Here is a 17,858-nt window from a genome sequence, read left to right as displayed (position 1 = left end):
TTCAACGAAAGCCCCTTAAAGTAGGCATAGAATACAATTCTACTTAACATGAATAGTGCAGCACCGTACACATCAAACCAAAAATGGCCGACAACGAAGATGTATCATTTGCTAAAACCTATTTATTTAATAAAGATCAGAAACATAAGAGGAAGCATGGTCCAGATAACATATTAATAACATTGTCCTTAAGACATATGCACAAATCAGCGCCATGTGCTGCAAAAAGTCCTTTTCTGAATGTGATGAAGTAGTAAAACATTCCCTGATTGTCCAATATGTGATTTCTGAACCTGGAAAAAGAATATTTTGATGAATATCATTCAAACAAAAAATCTGCAATAGCCAATACTTTGACATTCAAGGAAACCTTCAACATGATGCCCTCAATATCACCAAGTAAATCTAGAAAAAGGTGGTATGTTGAAAGACCCCTTCCCATAAGAATTAGGAAGACTTTTGTACACGACCCAGAGACTGCTGCATTTGAATGACGTACTAGCACATATTAGGCCATACGTGGATAGTCAGATATATCTGTAGGACTAGAATGTCAAAGACAGTCTATTTAACTGTAGTTGACTGTTATGTGATCTTATAGTGAGGTCATTGGCAGTGCTTGGCCTTCTATAATGTAGGACTGGGGAATTTCAGTTGTTTCTGGTTTAGCATTGCAACCAACCCTTCCCACTAGACTAGATGTATATGGCTTTCATCCATGCACAGTGGGAACTGGAAGCAAGGCTCAGACTATAACTTGGACTTGCATCCGTCACAACCACACCAACTGAATCCTGCACCTATCTGACACTTCTACAGTGCACTCTATGCATAGTCATTGGCCATACACAGTTGCACTAGGAGTCTGAATTTCAGGATTGAAAGCCCAAAAAAATAAATTAAAACACTCAACCAAAAAGCCATTAGAAAGAGTTGGCTCACAGAATCCGTGACAAACAGGAGGCTTTTTCCTGAGGGCAGTAATTTTGCATCGTTTCCTTTACCCCACATACTTTCTAATTGTAAGGAGATAGTCTAATTTACCAACCACAACGCCATTAGCCCCCCACCCCCTTTAGAAAAATTATTTTGTTAGACATGAGCCTTTCGTTTTCATTTGCAGCTAGCCAGTCACATCACTGTTTTTCACGGAGCCTACCTCTGTCCACGAGCACACATTGGACGAAGGAAAAATATGCCTTCTTCCAATCATATGCCTTTATTTTTCAATTTTTGGTTGATAGGTTTGGTAAATTTCAACTGGAAGCCTAGTTGTCAAGATACCTACAAAGTTTGGTACCTCATTTGACCTTTTTTCACACAATGGCTGAACAATTTTTTAATGATTTTTGCCTTATTTAAAGCTTCACTTGGACTACACCAGTATACCTCCTCCAAGATTGCCGCAAATTCGTTCATCGTTTTTTGCTATAGCTTTGACAGACGTTTCTCTTTGGCAGTTGACAAGATCGTTCATCATTTAGGTTCCTCCTATAACATTTGAATCCCTAAAAAAACTTTCACAAAACATTCTAAAATTCTTACATTTCTTTTTTATTTAAACTGACTATTAATATCACCAACTTTATATGTCACATAACATACAGGTTGATTTATTGCACCCTTTTTTATTTATACTCTTTAAATATCTACCTGATCAACATTACAACGAAAACATATTAAGGTAAGGTTAATCCTTGATAGGTGATTATTTTCCCATTAAAGTACAGTCTAAATCATTTGGTTTTATCGTTTTGTTGGATACTATTATTTGAATCTGACTATTTTAGTTTGGAAAGTGTGCAGTCGGTACACTGGTGTGTGGAAATGCTGCTTTCATTTCTATTCAGCATTTACCAGCAATCTTCATAGTGGTGTCCTTCTGCTTGCTGTAGCCTATCTTTGTACTAGAATCAAAGAGAAAGTAGAGCCATAGGGTGTAGACATGATCTGATGGGGTTATGAGTTGTTGGGCGCACTTGGAATGAAGAACACGTCTTGATATGTTCAAGAAATCCTTGTTTACCATGAAAATAGTCGCAATAATGTGCAAGAAAAATTAGCTCAGGAAATTGTATTTTTGATCATAGAGTGGGGTGAAGAGCTGAGCTCTGAGATGCCTGGAAAAGTCATGCTGGAGCTTGCTTATTTTCTTTCTTTTCCTTGTGTTTTTGGTCAGCAACAAATATTAAATCATGTGAAATCTGCAGTGTAGTAAATGTAGGTGCGTTGAGAAACTTGATCATTTCTCTGTTTTAGTGCTTTTTATAGGGTTGAAAACCAATGTCTGATTTATAGTACTTAAGCACGATATTCAATTTGTCTCCTTCATTCTACATTTTAGTTTAATTCATGCATAATGTTTAGTCCGTATTACCACTGTGCTCTTTCGTTTGTTAAATCCTCCGCGTGTGATCTGTGTTGTAAACATGTGGGAGTTCGGTAATTATGCACCACAAAGAGTTCTGATTCACATAGCACAGCATGCTTTGGCTAATTTTCTGCTTTTGCTTTGTACAGGTAATAGCGCTAACAGTTGGAAACAAACCCTCTGTAACAAACCCTTTCCCGGCTATCGAGCCTGCAGTTGTGAAATTCATCTGTGCTCCCCCATCAAGGCTTGCGTTGACTCCCATCTATGCAAATCCTCAGTTTGATGCCTCCTGCCCATTACTACAGCAAAACAAGCAGGTGGTAAGTAGAAAATGTACTTGGTGTGTTTAAAAGCATCCGTTTATGTTACATCTACAGAGGTCCATGCTGCAAATGGGATTTCAGTAAGAAAGATTTCCAATAATGAAAGTCTGAGTACAGTTGTAGAAGAAAACACAATGATCTACCCGGTGAGTCTGCACTTGTCTGCTCATGCAATTGGTCATAGATGCAGAGCATGATAATTAGATTCAATTAATAAAGGAGAATGTACATGTTCAATACTCTTTAAGTGTTTGTTCATGTAATCTGTCAATCAGGGGGTTTATAGAGCGCTCTACTCACCCGTGAGGGTGTAAACAAGGGGTCGCACTCCGACTCCACCCACGAGCAGGTGTACCCCAGGAGCATCATGGTAGATGCAGTCTTTAATAGCGTGTGTGCTAATTCGATGAAAAGTGTGTTATAGCAAGGTTGCAGCACCAACTCTGGACACCGGTGTTTCGGAATTGTTGTTCCTCGTCAGCAGAGTGTAGGTTTTTCGGGGGTTAGCTGTGCAGGCTGCCAAGTGTTCTCAGGTTGATACCTCTCAAGGCGTGGGTGCGTGATCCGAGCTCGTCAGCTCTAGCGTGAGGGTCTCAAGGCGCTGAAGGGGGTGGGCAGCTCCGGCTCAGTCGAAGAGCCAGGTCTTGTTAATTAATTAAAACCATACATGTAGAATAAAACAATACAGACGAATAACATAAAAGAACATTTCTTATTAAACATACCAGCATCTTTTTCAAATCCTAATTACTTTAAAACTGTGCTTTGAAAATGATAACAATTTTTGCAAAAAGTTCATCAAGGTGTGAACGTGTGAGTCTCGTAAAATACTAGCCAATATAATCACTACGCTTATCAATACATTTTTAGGGGGTTAAAATTGAACATAAAGGTCATAGTGCAAGCATTTTCCTAGGATGAACGATCATTGGTTGTAGCTGAAAAGCATCAATCTACGAGCACCCTGTGAGATCACTAGCATTACAATCTTTTGTGGGAGTTGGTGGCATTCAATAACTTCTGTGGCTCTTTTGTAGCAGATTTTTTCCATGAGGTTCCCTGCCCTGTACCATACACCAAAAGGTTGCACACATCAGCGGCTTACTTCATGCAGGTGTACACTCTCATATGATAGAGACATCTAGACACAGATTCTTTACCTTAGAATTTCTCAGGCGTCAGATTGGATCTGGAAGTTTTTTCATTGAGCATTACCCTTGTGCACCGGCAGGTGGCGTCTGTTTGCTCCTTGGGATGGCTGCGTCGTCTACGCCGTTGTGACTTATTGGCCACCTATATAGGTGCTGCCATGGTGCGCTGAAGGTAGTTGCTTTCTTTCCGCACCAGCCAGTGCATATCCATGAAGAGAGAGTAACCATCTGCCACTTTTGGACAGTATGTGTTTTGACGTTTTGCTAAAAAAAATTGGGTGTGTTGGTTTTTCCAACTCCAACATGTTCAAGAAGACCTCAGGATTTGAACCGTGCTGCACCATGTCAGTGACTGATCCAAACCTGATTTGTCTTTTGGTGCCTGGAGCACGAACACGACTCAAAGTTGTGTTCCAACTACCTCGCCACAGCTCCAAAAGCTTTGAGGGAGGGTTAGTGCCTAAAGCTGCTTGCGGTCAGGTGCCTGGCACCGCATCATTTACACCAGAGTTGCTCTACCTTTACCACATAAAAGAGTTGTGGGGTGGGGGATCAACTCTTCGTGGGATGCGTTGGATCAAATAAAGGCTGTGCAGTGCAGAAGAGGATTATCTCACAATGGGGTTTCCTCTGCATCAAAATTTGCTATGAACTGGAAAAAAAGCAGCCTCCTGAAGGCTTAAGGGCTCACCCAACCAGAGCTAAGGCTGCTACCACGGCATTGCAATGTGGAGTTCCAGTCCTCAACATTTGTCAAGCAGCAACGTGGGCATCGCTGCACACATTTACCAAGCACTTCTGCCTGGACAGTCCAATCTGACAGGGCAAGGTATTGCTTGGGTATCTATTCTAAGGTACGGCATCTGTGGCTAGATGTCTCTATCAGATGGATTAATTATTTTCCTTCAGTGATGCCTAATCTGGTAGAGATATGATGTAGCCACAGATTCCTTACTGGCCCACCCATCGTCTCTGTACTGCGGCATATTTCTAGGGCTAGGGTTAGGTCTGATCCTTTTCAGGGCACTCTAAACACACCACTCTGTGCTCCTGGCATGAAAAGTAACTGATCTCAGTGTGCCGGGGTGACGCCTATATAGGTGACACAGTTGTTACAATGGCCGAGATGACGCCAACAACGTCACGTGGAGCTGACGGACGCCATCCTCTGGTGCAAGGGTATTGCTCAATGAAAAATCTTCTGAATCCAGTCTGAAACCTGGGGAATTCTAAGGTAAGGAATCTGCGGCTAGATTATGTCTCAACTTGATTAGACATTCCCGAAGGTGAGTAACCTGTCCTTTAGCTTTCTTTTGATTTCAATCAGAACCTGCTTTTCTCATGTTCAATAATTATTTATGTAGGGTCTGAGCGACCCTGTCCCCAGGCAGGTCGCTCCCCACGCCGTGCAGCTCCACCTGACTGCGCCCGTCTCCATTGCCCAGCTGCCGCTGCCACCTGCGTTCAAGACCCGCCTGTAGGCCACAGGTTATCACTGTATTTCTGTTCACTGTATTTCTTAGCTAGTCCACTGCATTTAGTTCTTGTATTTAGCATTTTGTCTCACTGTGCTGTAAAAGTTTTCCCTTTCCTCTCGCTTTTCCTGTGCCCCTGCCTTTCTGTGAACTATTTCTGTCCCCTCTCCCCCGCCGCTGCGGCCCCCCCGCTCCCATTCACTCGTCCCCCCCCCTCCCAGCTGCTCGTCCCTCCCACCGCCCCTTCTTATGGCGTGCCGAAGGCAAAACCGTCTGCGTCTAGACCGCGCACAGTGCCAGAACCTCTGGACCCCGGAGACACCACCACGCCCGATTGCACTATGACACCAGCACCCTCCACGCACTCAACCCCGGCCGAGACCACACCTGCTACTGAGCAACCCCGAAGCGCACCCATAGACCCTTCACTTGCTGGAACTGCAACTTCACCAGCATCGGACCAGCCACACCGCCCACCAAGGAACCCAACCACCTCTGATGCATCCTCCTCAACACCCGCTCCGCACGCAAACACGCCATCGTGCTCTGGGACCTCCTCGACTCTACCTCCCCCAACGTCTCCTTCCTGACAGAGACTTGGCTGAACCCTGCCTCCACACCCAAGAAGCGTTTGTGGGACCCCCTCTAAGGTTTACTTTTAGGTCAGGGAGAAGAGGGGAAAAACAAAAAATACAGTAGAAGAAAAGCTCCCTCGTGACCTTTAAACTATTTGATCAGGGTACAACCTCTGATTATTCTGGGCATAAACACAGAGAGTGTTGTGTTTGGGTTGTTCTCTACCTGGTGATAAGGTAATTTATATATTGTTATAGGATTTATGAATTTTGTACTGTGATTTAAAATCGAAATAATGCAATTTGAAATGAAGAAAATATAATCTTTTAACTCAGAATAATGACGGGGAAAGTAATTTAATGAAAAAACAATTTAAATAATAAAAAAATGAGAAAGTAAAAAGATTGTGTTATTGTTATGTGTTTATGCCCAGAATAATCAGAGGTTGTACCCTGAACAAATAGTTTAAAGGTCACGAGGGAGCTTTTAGTCTACTGTATTCCCTGCCTCCACACCCGACATCGCCATTGCCATTCCCGAAGGTTACAAGATCACGAGCAGGGACCACGCCAACGGAACAGGAGGAGGAATTGCCATCGTCCACAGGAACACCCTCAGAGTTTCGACCAACACCAACGACACCCTAAGCACCGCCAAACACATGCACTTCCAGATCCACACCAATCCCAATACCACCCTCAGAGTAACCCTCATCTACAGACCCCCCGGACCCCGACCACAGTTCAGCGACTCCATCGCCGACTTCATCAGCGCCCTCGCCTCCACAGACTACATCCTCCTCGGGGACCTGAACTTCCACCTCGAGAACAACAACAACGCCAACTCCACCACCCTGATCGACAACCTCGCCAACCTCGGACTCAGACAAGTTGTGACAACACCCACCCACGCCGCCGGTCACACGCTAGACCCCATCTTCTCCGGCAAGCCCCCACATCTCCTTCCGCCACACCACCGAACCCCACTGGACCGACCACCGCTGCATCCACTTTACCTTTAGGAAGCCCACCGCACATCGCCGCACCCAACAGATGCCCCGTCGCTGCTGGGGAAAAGTCACTGAAGAGCAGCTGGCCACCGCCCTCGCCCTGAACCCACCAGCCGACCCCACCGAACCCAACACTGCCGCCCTTAACCTCCAACAGTGGATCAACGACTGCGCCAACACCCTCGCCCCACTCAAGACACCCTCCAACAGCCACACCAGCAAGAAAGCCACCTGGTTCACTGAAGACCTCCAGGCCTCCAAGCATACTTGCCGGAAACTGGAGAAGAACTGGCTCCGCGAACGATCAGCAGTCAACTACACAGCCCTCAAGAATGCCACCTGCAGATACCATCAACTCATCAGAACCGCCAAGAGGACCGCATTCAAGGACCGCCTGGATAACAACGCACACAACCGCAAAGAGCTCTTAAGCATTGTGAAGGAACTCTCCAACCCCAGCTCCAACACCAACGACAACCCCCCCTTCACAGGCCCTGTGCAACTCACTGGCCACCTACTTCCACCGCAAGATCAGACATCCACGACAGCTTCAACGCCACGACAGCCCTGCCAACTACCGAGCCCCCCACGGCCGCAACCACCTGCCGCCTGATCGCTTGGTCCAACGTCAACGACAATGACACCATCAAAATCATGAACTCTGTCCACTCTGGATCCCCGTCTGACCCATGCCCACACCACGTCTTCAACAAAGCCAGCACAATCATCGCACCCCATCTCCAGAAAGTCATCAACACCTCCTGCGAGACAGCAACCTTCCCAGGTAGCTGGGGGCATGCCGAGATCAACGCCTTACTCAAGAAACCCAAGGCGGACCCCAAGGACCCCAAGAACTTCCTGCCCATCTCCCTGCTCCCGTTCTTGGTGAAGGTCACCGAGAAAATTGTCAACAAGGAACTGACCCGCTACCTCGAGGACCACAACATCCTGGACCCATCCCAGTCCGGTTTCCGCAGCAACCACAGCACCGAAACCGCCCTCATCGCCGCCACTAACGACATCAGGACCCTTCTCGACAACTGAGAAACAGTAGCCCTCATACTCCTAGACCTGTCAGCCGCCTTCGACACGGTCTGCCACCAGACACTACGAACACGCCTACACGATGCCGGAATCGAAGAGAAGGCCCTGGACTGGATCACATCCCTCCTCTCTGGCAAAACGCAGAGCGTCCGCCTCCCACCTTTCAGCTCCACCGCCACCAAGATCATCTGCGGCGTACCCCAGGGCTCTTCCCTCAGCCCAACGCTGTTCAACATATACATGGGTCCCCTCGTCTACGTCTCCCATCAGCACGACCTCAACATCATCTCTTACGCCGACAACACCCAGCTGATCATCTCCCTCACCGAAGACCCTCACATCGCCAAAACCAACCTCCACGAAGGAATGAAGGCCGTCGCCGAATGGATGAGGAGCAGCCGTCTGAAGCTGAACTCGGATAAGACGGAGGTCCTCATCCTCGGCTCCACCCCTTCAGCCTGGGAGAACTCCTGGTGGCCGACATCACTGGGAACAGCCCCGACACCCACGGACCACACACGCAACCTGGGTGTCATCCTCGACTCCACCCTCTCCATGACCAAACAGGTCAACGCCGTCTCATCATCCTGCTTCAACACCATGCGGATGCTCCGCAGGATCTTCAAGTGGATCCCCACCGAAACAAGAAGAACAGTAACCCAGGCTCTCGTCTCCAGTAGGCTGGACTACGGAAATGCCCTCTACGCAGGAACATCACACAAGCTCCTGAGACGGCTGTAACGCATCCAGAACGCCTCGGCACGACTGATCCTCAACATCCCCTGCTGAAGCCACATCACACCCCACCTGAGACCTACACTGGCTCCCCATCATCAAGAGGATAACCTTCAAGCTCCTCATCCACACAAGGCCCTCCACAACGCCGGCCCAGCGTACCTCAACAAACGACTCCGCTTCTACACCCCTACCCACTAACTACGCTCCTCCGGCCTCGCCCTCGCCACAGTGCCACGCATTCAAAGAACAGCCAGTGGCAGATCCTTCTCCCACCTCGCCGCTAAGACCTAGAACACACCCCCCACCAACCTACGGCAGACCCAAGACCTCCTGGCCTTCAGACAACTGCTCAAGACCTGGCTCCTCAAGGGTATGTTGCGCGCTTAAGAAATGTCCTGATTGATTGATTGATTGATTGAGTGCTGTTTTACCTTTAGGTTTTATGCTGTTTCTCACACTTTTTCTTATTTCTTAAGTTTGTGTTGATACATACTTGAATCAATGCACTTTTTTATGTCCCAATTGCTTGTTTGTCTTCTGTTGCATGCTATTGTTGTCTGTGCTACCATTGATAGATTTCCCCAGAACCAGCTAGCTCTCATACAGAATATGGATTTGACACAGTAGACCCCAGTACTATCTCAGGCTAAAGGATATCAATACAACTGGTTGTTCATCTTCTCCTGGCTCTTTTGCTTCAGGGTTCTCTGGCTTCCTCGACCCCTTTTTGAGAAATTGGAATTTAGTGTAGAAAGATGTTGCACCTCAAACATATCAGAGCATCATATTTACAGTTGATAAGACTTGCTGTAATTTGTTGTGGTCTATGCTTGACGCTTGCTGACATTCTAGCCTCAAATCAGACTCTTTGAGAGGCCGGAGTACTAAGAAGAAAGCCAGAAAGGCTGTTACAACTCAATTTGGATTGACTTCTTCCCAGTTTCCAGAGCTTTACTGGGCAGTTCCCATTGGTTGAGGTGTTCTGCGAGAAGTCACATCCTAAGCGGCCTCGTAGTCTCCACAAATATCAAGCAACAATGATCGTTTTGCCTCGGTCTCTACTAATGTCCCTCCTATCCTGGTGACACATGGGCCTCGGGCGGTGGGTGACATTCTCCAGGTCTAGGGAAAGTCAGGTTTGTGTATCAAAGTCTGTGTGCTCTTTGAAGCTCCATGCCTTGACATGCCAATTTACTAGTCTTCATGTTGGTTGGAGCTGTAAACACCTTTCTCCAGAGCAGGCATTGTTTCTGACCTTGGAGAGAGGTCTCTCACCTCCAAGGGCATCAGAAACTCATCTGTGGTGACTGGCTGGACAGGATCAGTCATCCAGCACATTAGAGGACTAGTAGGGTTCGGTGGTACCTCTAAAGTACCCTCTGGGTGCATGTATTAATAAATCAATCACTGGCATCAGTGCAGGTTTATTATTATGAGGTGTTTGATACCAAACAACATATGTTTCAGTGAAGCTATTTTGTAGCTGACCTGTGCCCACTACACACCTAAAGATGGTTTCCCTGTTCTCTTGTAATCTCCAGTAATAGAGCTAGACATCAGAGGGACATATTTGCTCATGCAGATATTTCCTCACATAAATATAATTCACTTTGCCTTTAGGCCTGCTGTAGGGGTGGTTCATATTAAATGCAGTGACTTTGGCATGACACAGGAGTTTGCCCTCTCATGTTTTCAGTCAATGATTTGCACCATGTCACACAGCCTGCACTGGCAGTTGTATGAAATTTGTGTGTGGGGCCTTATGGTGGCATAAAATATGCTGCAGTCCTTAGAGACCCTCTTTAGTACCCATGCCATAGGTACCAGGGCTACCATTTACTAGGGACTTACAGGATTAGAAAGTCCTTTGCCACTTGTTTTTACAGCTAGGCATCTTTATGTTTAAGGAAAGAGCACAAGCAAGGAGGTCTGGTTAGCAGGCCCCTCTGCACTATCAGGGTTGAAAACACAAAAAACACAAAGGGCCTTGACTCACAACTCCGCAAGGCTGAGCCAAACTAGAATGATTAAACAAAACAGATGCCAGTGCTGAGAACTTCAATTGAAAGCTGACAAATTGAAATAAAGGGTTGTTATGAATATAGCATAAACAACTTGCTTAAAGAATTGCAACATATGAATTTTTAATGCTACTTTTTTCGTTTCTCCACTTTTTAAACACAATTTTTTTCGTGCATGGAAATACAACATTTTTTATATACAGAATATATACAGAGACAGTTGACACAATGAAAATTGACACTTACACACTTCAGGCATTCTTGGCCGTTCAATCATTAAAAAACATTCACTCAAACAAACAATAATTGGTCTCGGTGTCAGTGGGACTTTTTAGTCATAACCTAATGGAAATAGTCCTTTTCTTTTTCCAATGTCAAGAAATTTGCAGAATGCAAATCAATAGAGTGTCCAAATCTCTTGCTATTCACTAACAACCGTTGTAAAAAAGATGTTTTGCATGACCCGAGACCAGGTTGGTCTACGCGTTTCAAACCCCGCCAAGTACCGGGGTTCTCCTCAGGACCAAAATTGACACCAAAGTTCTGTTGTCTGTCCATTTTAGTCAGCGGTTGCTCCCTTGAGCCAGTTCCACATTTTGCCAAACCAAGGAGTTGAATTCCACTCTCTGAGCAGTACTACATTTCCCAGAACCACCGCACGGGACCTGTCAAGTAACCAGGAAGTAACTGCCGAGACACCCATTACATTGAAGCGAGTGAAGGTGAAGAAGCATTAAAAATTCATATGTTGCAATTCTTTAAGCAAGTGTTTATGCTATATTCATAACAACCCTTTCTTTCCATTTGTCAGCTTTCAGTTGAAAACACAGCATCTAGTAGCTAAAAAAGGGGCAAAAAGAGAAGAGACAACTGCAACAAAACGCGGTTTCCTACGGTTACTCAGACAAAGCTTCACTTTGCAGAGCACTGTGGTTAGTAATGGGATTATTCACAATGGTATGTCACACTCCACTCTTCTCTAATTCAAACTTTCATGTGAAGTGCTCCTCCTCCTCAACTTCTTAGAGCTGTGTGATTTTAGCTGCTGTGACCACTAATCATGTCAATACCATCTTATCAAAGGAAAGAAGGAAGGAAGGCTTAAAGCTGGGATCTCTCTATCAGTCCCTTTTGTTACAGACTAGTTGTATTCTTCCATGTACATGTGTTCAAACAGAAAGCTGCCTTTTTGCCCTTAAAGCTTTTGTTCCACTTCCTGCTGTCCATTCCAGGGTGGTGGCGTTCCACTAAAGGCACCCGCACAGCCTTTTTACATATGAAAGTAATGGAAAACTCACACATCATTGCTCAGGTTGGGCTGGCAGTGTGACTCCTTCCACAAGTCAGTCATTGGCAACTCCATCTTAAAGACCATAGAACAGTTCCTAATCCTTAGGTGAATAGCCGCTCCTTTAAATGGAGCACCTCAGACGTTCTAAATCTGCCTATCTTAAATGTCAGTTTTTCTAATAGAATTTGTTAGCTTAGGATTAGCCAAATGCCAACCATGCCGACCTACAAATGTGCAGAGCCCTGTGCCATTTTTAAGCAAAGCTTTTAAGCCAGTGCTATCCATGCCAAGCTAAAAACCAACAAAGGCATGGTACTCTTCCTGGCACAGTATTACAGCTATGGATTGGTTAAATATCATTCAAATCAGCCTGGAATAAGAATATACAGCTGCTGACACACATTTCGCTCTTGTTAATGCTTGCCAGAGTTGCATAGATTGGCCCAGAGGAAAGGTGGCTACCCACGAAAAGTTGAAACCGAGCCCTGGCAAGATTCGAGCACTGCATAAGTTAGGAAAAAAATCAAGTAGAGAAATGTGGGTAGTTGCCATTGTTTAAATGGTGTGATGCTCCTTTATATTGAGCTTTTCTACACCACCAACATTCTAAATCTGGCCCCTTCACCTGTCTGTTTTTGTAGTTGAATTTTTTTTGAAGTTGAAAACAAAGCGCCTGGCTGCCTTGGATCTCTTGTTTTAGCACACATTCCTTCCGACCGATGCTTGTCATTTATCTGTGGGGTAAGATGTCCCATGTAGACAGTAAATAAATAAATAAAAAACACAAACTGAAATGCTCTGTGTGCTGTCCCCTCCCCACAGAGCAGTAAAAGATAACAAGCATTAGGAATGCATTAGGGCTCGGGTTAGTTTGAGTTAGAGATAATGGCATTGTAAATGGCAATGTGTTTTAGGCATGTGTTTTGGAGTGGAAACATGTGGTGTGTGTTGGAGATATGTGTGTTGGATTGGAATGTTATCAATGGTGGCATGCTGCACTTTAACGCAATATCTTTAAAAGGTAAAGTGCAGCATAGTGCGATAGGTACAATATTAATTGGTGGATGCGTTATCAATTGGTGTGTGCATTGATGTGTGGTGGATGTGTGTGCCTGTAGGAATTGTGCAGTGATGGCTGTTGGTGTGTGTGTTTGGTGGAAGCGTGTAGTGGTGGCTTGAGGTGTGTATGACTGGTGGTAGCGCGCAGTAAGAGCTGTTAGTGAGTGTGGCTGTCAAGCGTACAGAGCTGGATGGTAATGCGTGTGGTTGGTGAAAGGGTGCACTGACAGCTGTTGATGATTGTGCCAATTGAAAGAGTGGCTGGTGCACTGTCAGCTGTTGGTGGGTGTGTGTGTTTAGTGAAAGTTGCACTGACATTGTTTGTTGTGTGCGTGAGTGTTTAGCGGCACTGATGCATGGTCGTCTTTGTTTTTGGTGAAAGCGTACATTGATGGTTGTTGGTGTTTGTGCCTGGTGAAAGCATTCATTGACGGCTGGGGGTGTGTTGTTGTGTGTGTTGTTTTCTGTGTAGTGGTGAGTGTGTGGTGGTGAGTCTGTGGGGGTGAGCCTGGGGGGTGAGTGTGTGGTGGTGAGTGTGTTGTGGTGAGTGGTGACGAGTGTGTGGTGTTGAGAGAGTGAGGTGTGTGGTTTGTGTGTGTGTTATGCGTGTGTGGTGTGTGGTGTGTGTATGGTGTGTGTGTGTGTGTGGTATGTGTGTGTGGTGTATGTGGTGTTTTCTGCACACTCACACACTGCCCCTACACATTCACACACTGCTCACCCGCACACTCCCAATGTCACCCTGCATAGTCACACAATGTTTATCCTGCACACTCATTCTGCACACTAACACAATGTGCACCCTGCACCCTTACACACTGTCTCTGCAGTCACTCTGCACTCACTGTCACTTTACACTCTCTGCACTCAGTCACTCTGAATCTGCACTCAGAATCTACACCCTGACCTCTGCACTCACAATCTGCACTCTGAATCTGCACTCTGCACTCACAAATGCACTCTTCACTCACACTGCACTCTGAATCTACACTCTGCACTCACAAATGCACTCTTCACTCACACTCTGCACTCTGAATCTGCACTCTGCACTCACACTCTGAATCTGCACTCTGAATCTGCACTCTGAATCTGCACTCTGAATCTGCACTCTGAATCTGCACTCTGAATCTGCACTCTGAATCTGCACTCTGCACTACCAATCTACACTACCAATCTTCACTCTGCACTACCAATCTACACTACCAATCTTCACTCTGCACTACCAATCTGCACTCTGCACTACCAATCTTCACCTGCACTCTGAATCTGCACTCTGAATCTGCACTCTGAATCTGCACTCTGAATCTGCACTCTGAATCTGCACTCTGAATCTGCACTCTGAATCTGCACTCTGAATCTGCACTCTGAATCTGCACTCTGCACTCTGCACTCTGCACTCTGCACTCTGCACTACCAATCTGCACTACCAATCTGCACTCTGCACTACCAATCTGCACTCTGCACTACCAATCTGCACTCTGCACTACCAATCTGCACTCTGCACTACCAATCTGCACTCTGCACTACCAATCTGCACTCTGCACTACCAATCTGCACTCTGCACTCTGAATCTGCACTCTGAATCTGCACTCTGAATCTGCACTCTGAATCTGCACTCTGAATCTGCACTCTGAATCTGCACTCTGCACTCTGCACTCTGCACTACCAATCTGCACTCTGCACTACCAATCTGCACTCTGCACTACCAATCTTCACTCTGCACTACCAATCTTCACTCTGCACTACCAATCTTCACTCTGCACTACCAATCTGCACTCTGCACTACCAATCTGCAGTCTGAATCTGCAGTCTGAATCTGCAGTCTGAATCTGCAGTCTGAATCTGCAGTCTGAATCTGCAGTCTGAATCTGCAGTCTGAATCTGCAGTCTGAATCTGCACTCTGAATCTGCACTCTGAATCTGCACTCTGAATCTGCACTCTGAATCTGCAGTCTGAATCTGCAGTCTGAATCTGCAGTCTGAATCTGCAGTCTGAATCTGCAGTCTGAATCTGCAGTCTGAATCTGCACTCTGAATCTGCACTCTGCACTCTGCACTCTGCACTCTGCACTCTGCACTCTGCACTCTGCACTCTGCACTCTGCACTACCAATCGGCACTCTGCACTACCAATCTGCACTCTGCACTACCAATCTGCACTCTGCACTACCAATCTACACTCTGCACTACCAATCTACACTACCAATCTACACTCTGCACTACCAATCTACACTCTGCACTACCAATCTACACTCTGCACTACCAATCTACACTACCAATCTTCACTCTGCACTACCAATCTACACTACCAATCTTCACTCTGCACTACCAATCTGCACTCTGCACTACCAATCTTCACCTGCACTCTGAATCTGCACTCTGAATCTGCACTCTGAATCTGCACTCTGAATCTGCACTCTGCACTCTGCACTCTGCACTCTGCACTCTGCACTACCAATCTGCACTACCAATCTGCACTCTGCACTACCAATCTGCACTCTGCACTACCAATCTGCACTCTGCACTACCAATCTGCACTCTGCACTACCAATCTGCACTCTGCACTACCAATCTGCACTCTGCACTACCAATCTGCACTCTGCACTACCAATCTGCACTCTGCACTCTGAATCTGCACTCTGAATCTGCACTCTGAATCTGCACTCTGAATCTGCACTCTGCACTCTGCACTACCAATCTGCACTCTGCACTACCAATCTGCACTCTGCACTACCAATCTGCACTCTGCACTACCAATCTGCACTCTGCACTACCAATCTGCACTCTGCACTACCAATCTGCACTCTGCACTACCAATCTGCACTCTGCACTACCAATCTGCACTCTGCACTACCAATCTTCACCTGCACTCTGAATCTGCACTCTGAATCTGCACTCTGAATCTGCACTCTGAATCTGCACTCTGAATCTGCACTCTGAATCTGCACTCTGAATCTGCACTCTGAATCTGCACTCTGAACTCTGAACTCTGAACTCTGAACTCTGCACTCTGAACTCTGAACTCTGAACTCTGCACTCTGCACTCTGCACTCTGCACTCTGCACTCTGCACTCTGCACTCTGCACTCTGCACTCTGAATCTGCACTCTGAATCTGCACTCTGAATCTGCACTCTGAATCTGCACTCTGAATCTGCACTCTGAATCTGCACTCTGCACTCACAATCTGCACTCTGCACTCTCAATCTGCACTCTGCACTCTCAATCTGCACTCTGCACTCTCAATCTGCACTCTGCACTCTCAATCTGCACTCTGCACTCTCAATCTGCACTCTCAATCTGCACTCTGCACTCTGCACTCTGCACTCTGCACTCTGCACTCTGCACTCTGCACTCTTAATCTGCACTCTGCACTCTTAATCTGCACTCTGCACTCTTAATCTGCACTCTGCACTCTGCACTCTGAATCTGCACTCTGCACTCTGCACTCTGAATCTGAATCTGCACTCTGCATCTGCACTCTGCACTCTGCACTCTGCACTCTGCACTCTGCACTCTGCACTCTGCACTCTGCACTCTGCACTCTGAATCTGCACTCTGCACTCTGAATCTGCACTCTGAATCTGCACTCTGAATCTGCACTCTGAATCTGCACTCTGAATCTGCACTCTGAATCTGCACTCTGAATCTGCACTCTGAATCTGCACTCTGAATCTGCACTCTGAATCTGCACTCTGAATCTGCACTCTGAATCTGCACTCTGAATCTGCACTCTGAATCTGCACTCTGAATCTGCACTCTGAATCTGCACTCTGAATCTGCACTCTGCACTCTGCACTCTGCACTCTGAATCTGCACTCTGCACTCTGCACTCTGAATCTGCACTCTGCACTCTGCACTCTGAATCTGCACTCTGCACTCTGCATCTGCACTCTGCACTCTGCACTCTGAATCTGCACTCACAATCTGCACTCTGCACTCACAATCTGCACTCTGCACTCACAATCTGCACTCTGCACTCACAATCTGCACTCTGCACTTTCAATCTGCACTCTGCACTTTCAATCTGCACTCTGCACTCTGCACTCTGCACTCACAATCTGCACTCTGCACTCACAATCTGCACTCTGCACTCACAATCTGCACTCTGCACTTTCAATCTGCACTCTGCACTTTCAATCTGCACTCTGCACTCTGCACTCTGCACTCTGCACTCTGCACTCTGCATCTGCACTCTGCACTCTGCACTCTGAATCTGCACTCACAATCTGCACTCTGCACTCACAATCTGCACTCTGCACTCACAATCTGCACTCTGCACTCACAATCTGCACTCTGCACTCCCAATCTGCACTCTGCACTTTCAATCTGCACTCTGCACTCTGCACTCTGCACTCTGCACTCTGCACTCTGCACTCTGCACTCTGCACTCTGCACTCTGCACTCTGCACTCTGCACTCTGCACTCTCAATCTGCACTCTGCACTCTGCACTCTGCACTCTGCACTCACAATCTGCACTCTGCACTCACAATCTGCACTCTGCACTCACAATCTGCACTCTGCACTTTCAATCTGCACTCTGCACTTTCAATCTGCACTCTGCACTCTGCACTCTGCACTCTGCACTCTGCACTCACAATCTGCACTCTGCACTCACAATCTGCACTCTGCACTCACAATCTGCACTCTGCACTTTCAATCTGCACTCTGCACTTTCAATCTGCACTCTGCACTCTGCACTCTGCACTCTGCACTCTGCACTCTCAATCTGCACTCACAATCTGCACTCTGCACTCACAATCTGCACTCTGCACTCACAATCTGCACTCTGCACTCAC

At 46.5% G+C, this 17,858-nt stretch overlaps 1 protein-coding gene across 1 annotated transcript in view; it reads left to right on the top strand.

Annotated features, from left to right (window-relative positions):
- The window catches only part of NUP210 (nucleoporin 210), a 519,503-nt gene that overhangs the window by 264,257 nt on the left and 237,388 nt on the right, over positions 1 to 17,858 (top strand). Inside the window, exon 16 of the mRNA XM_086939009.1 lies at positions 2,521 to 2,694. Within this exon, the coding sequence (XP_086795135.1) occupies positions 2,521 to 2,694 (174 nt within the window). The remainder of the gene's footprint in view (positions 1 to 2,520; positions 2,695 to 17,858) is intronic.

Source organism: Lissotriton vulgaris, chromosome 9, assembly GCF_964263255.1.
Source record: "Lissotriton vulgaris chromosome 9, aLisVul1.2, whole genome shotgun sequence".
Lineage (NCBI taxonomy): Eukaryota > Metazoa > Chordata > Amphibia > Caudata > Salamandridae > Lissotriton > Lissotriton vulgaris.
Note: the sequence above shows the minus strand (reverse complement) of the source record. Positions and strands in the feature narration are given on the sequence as shown.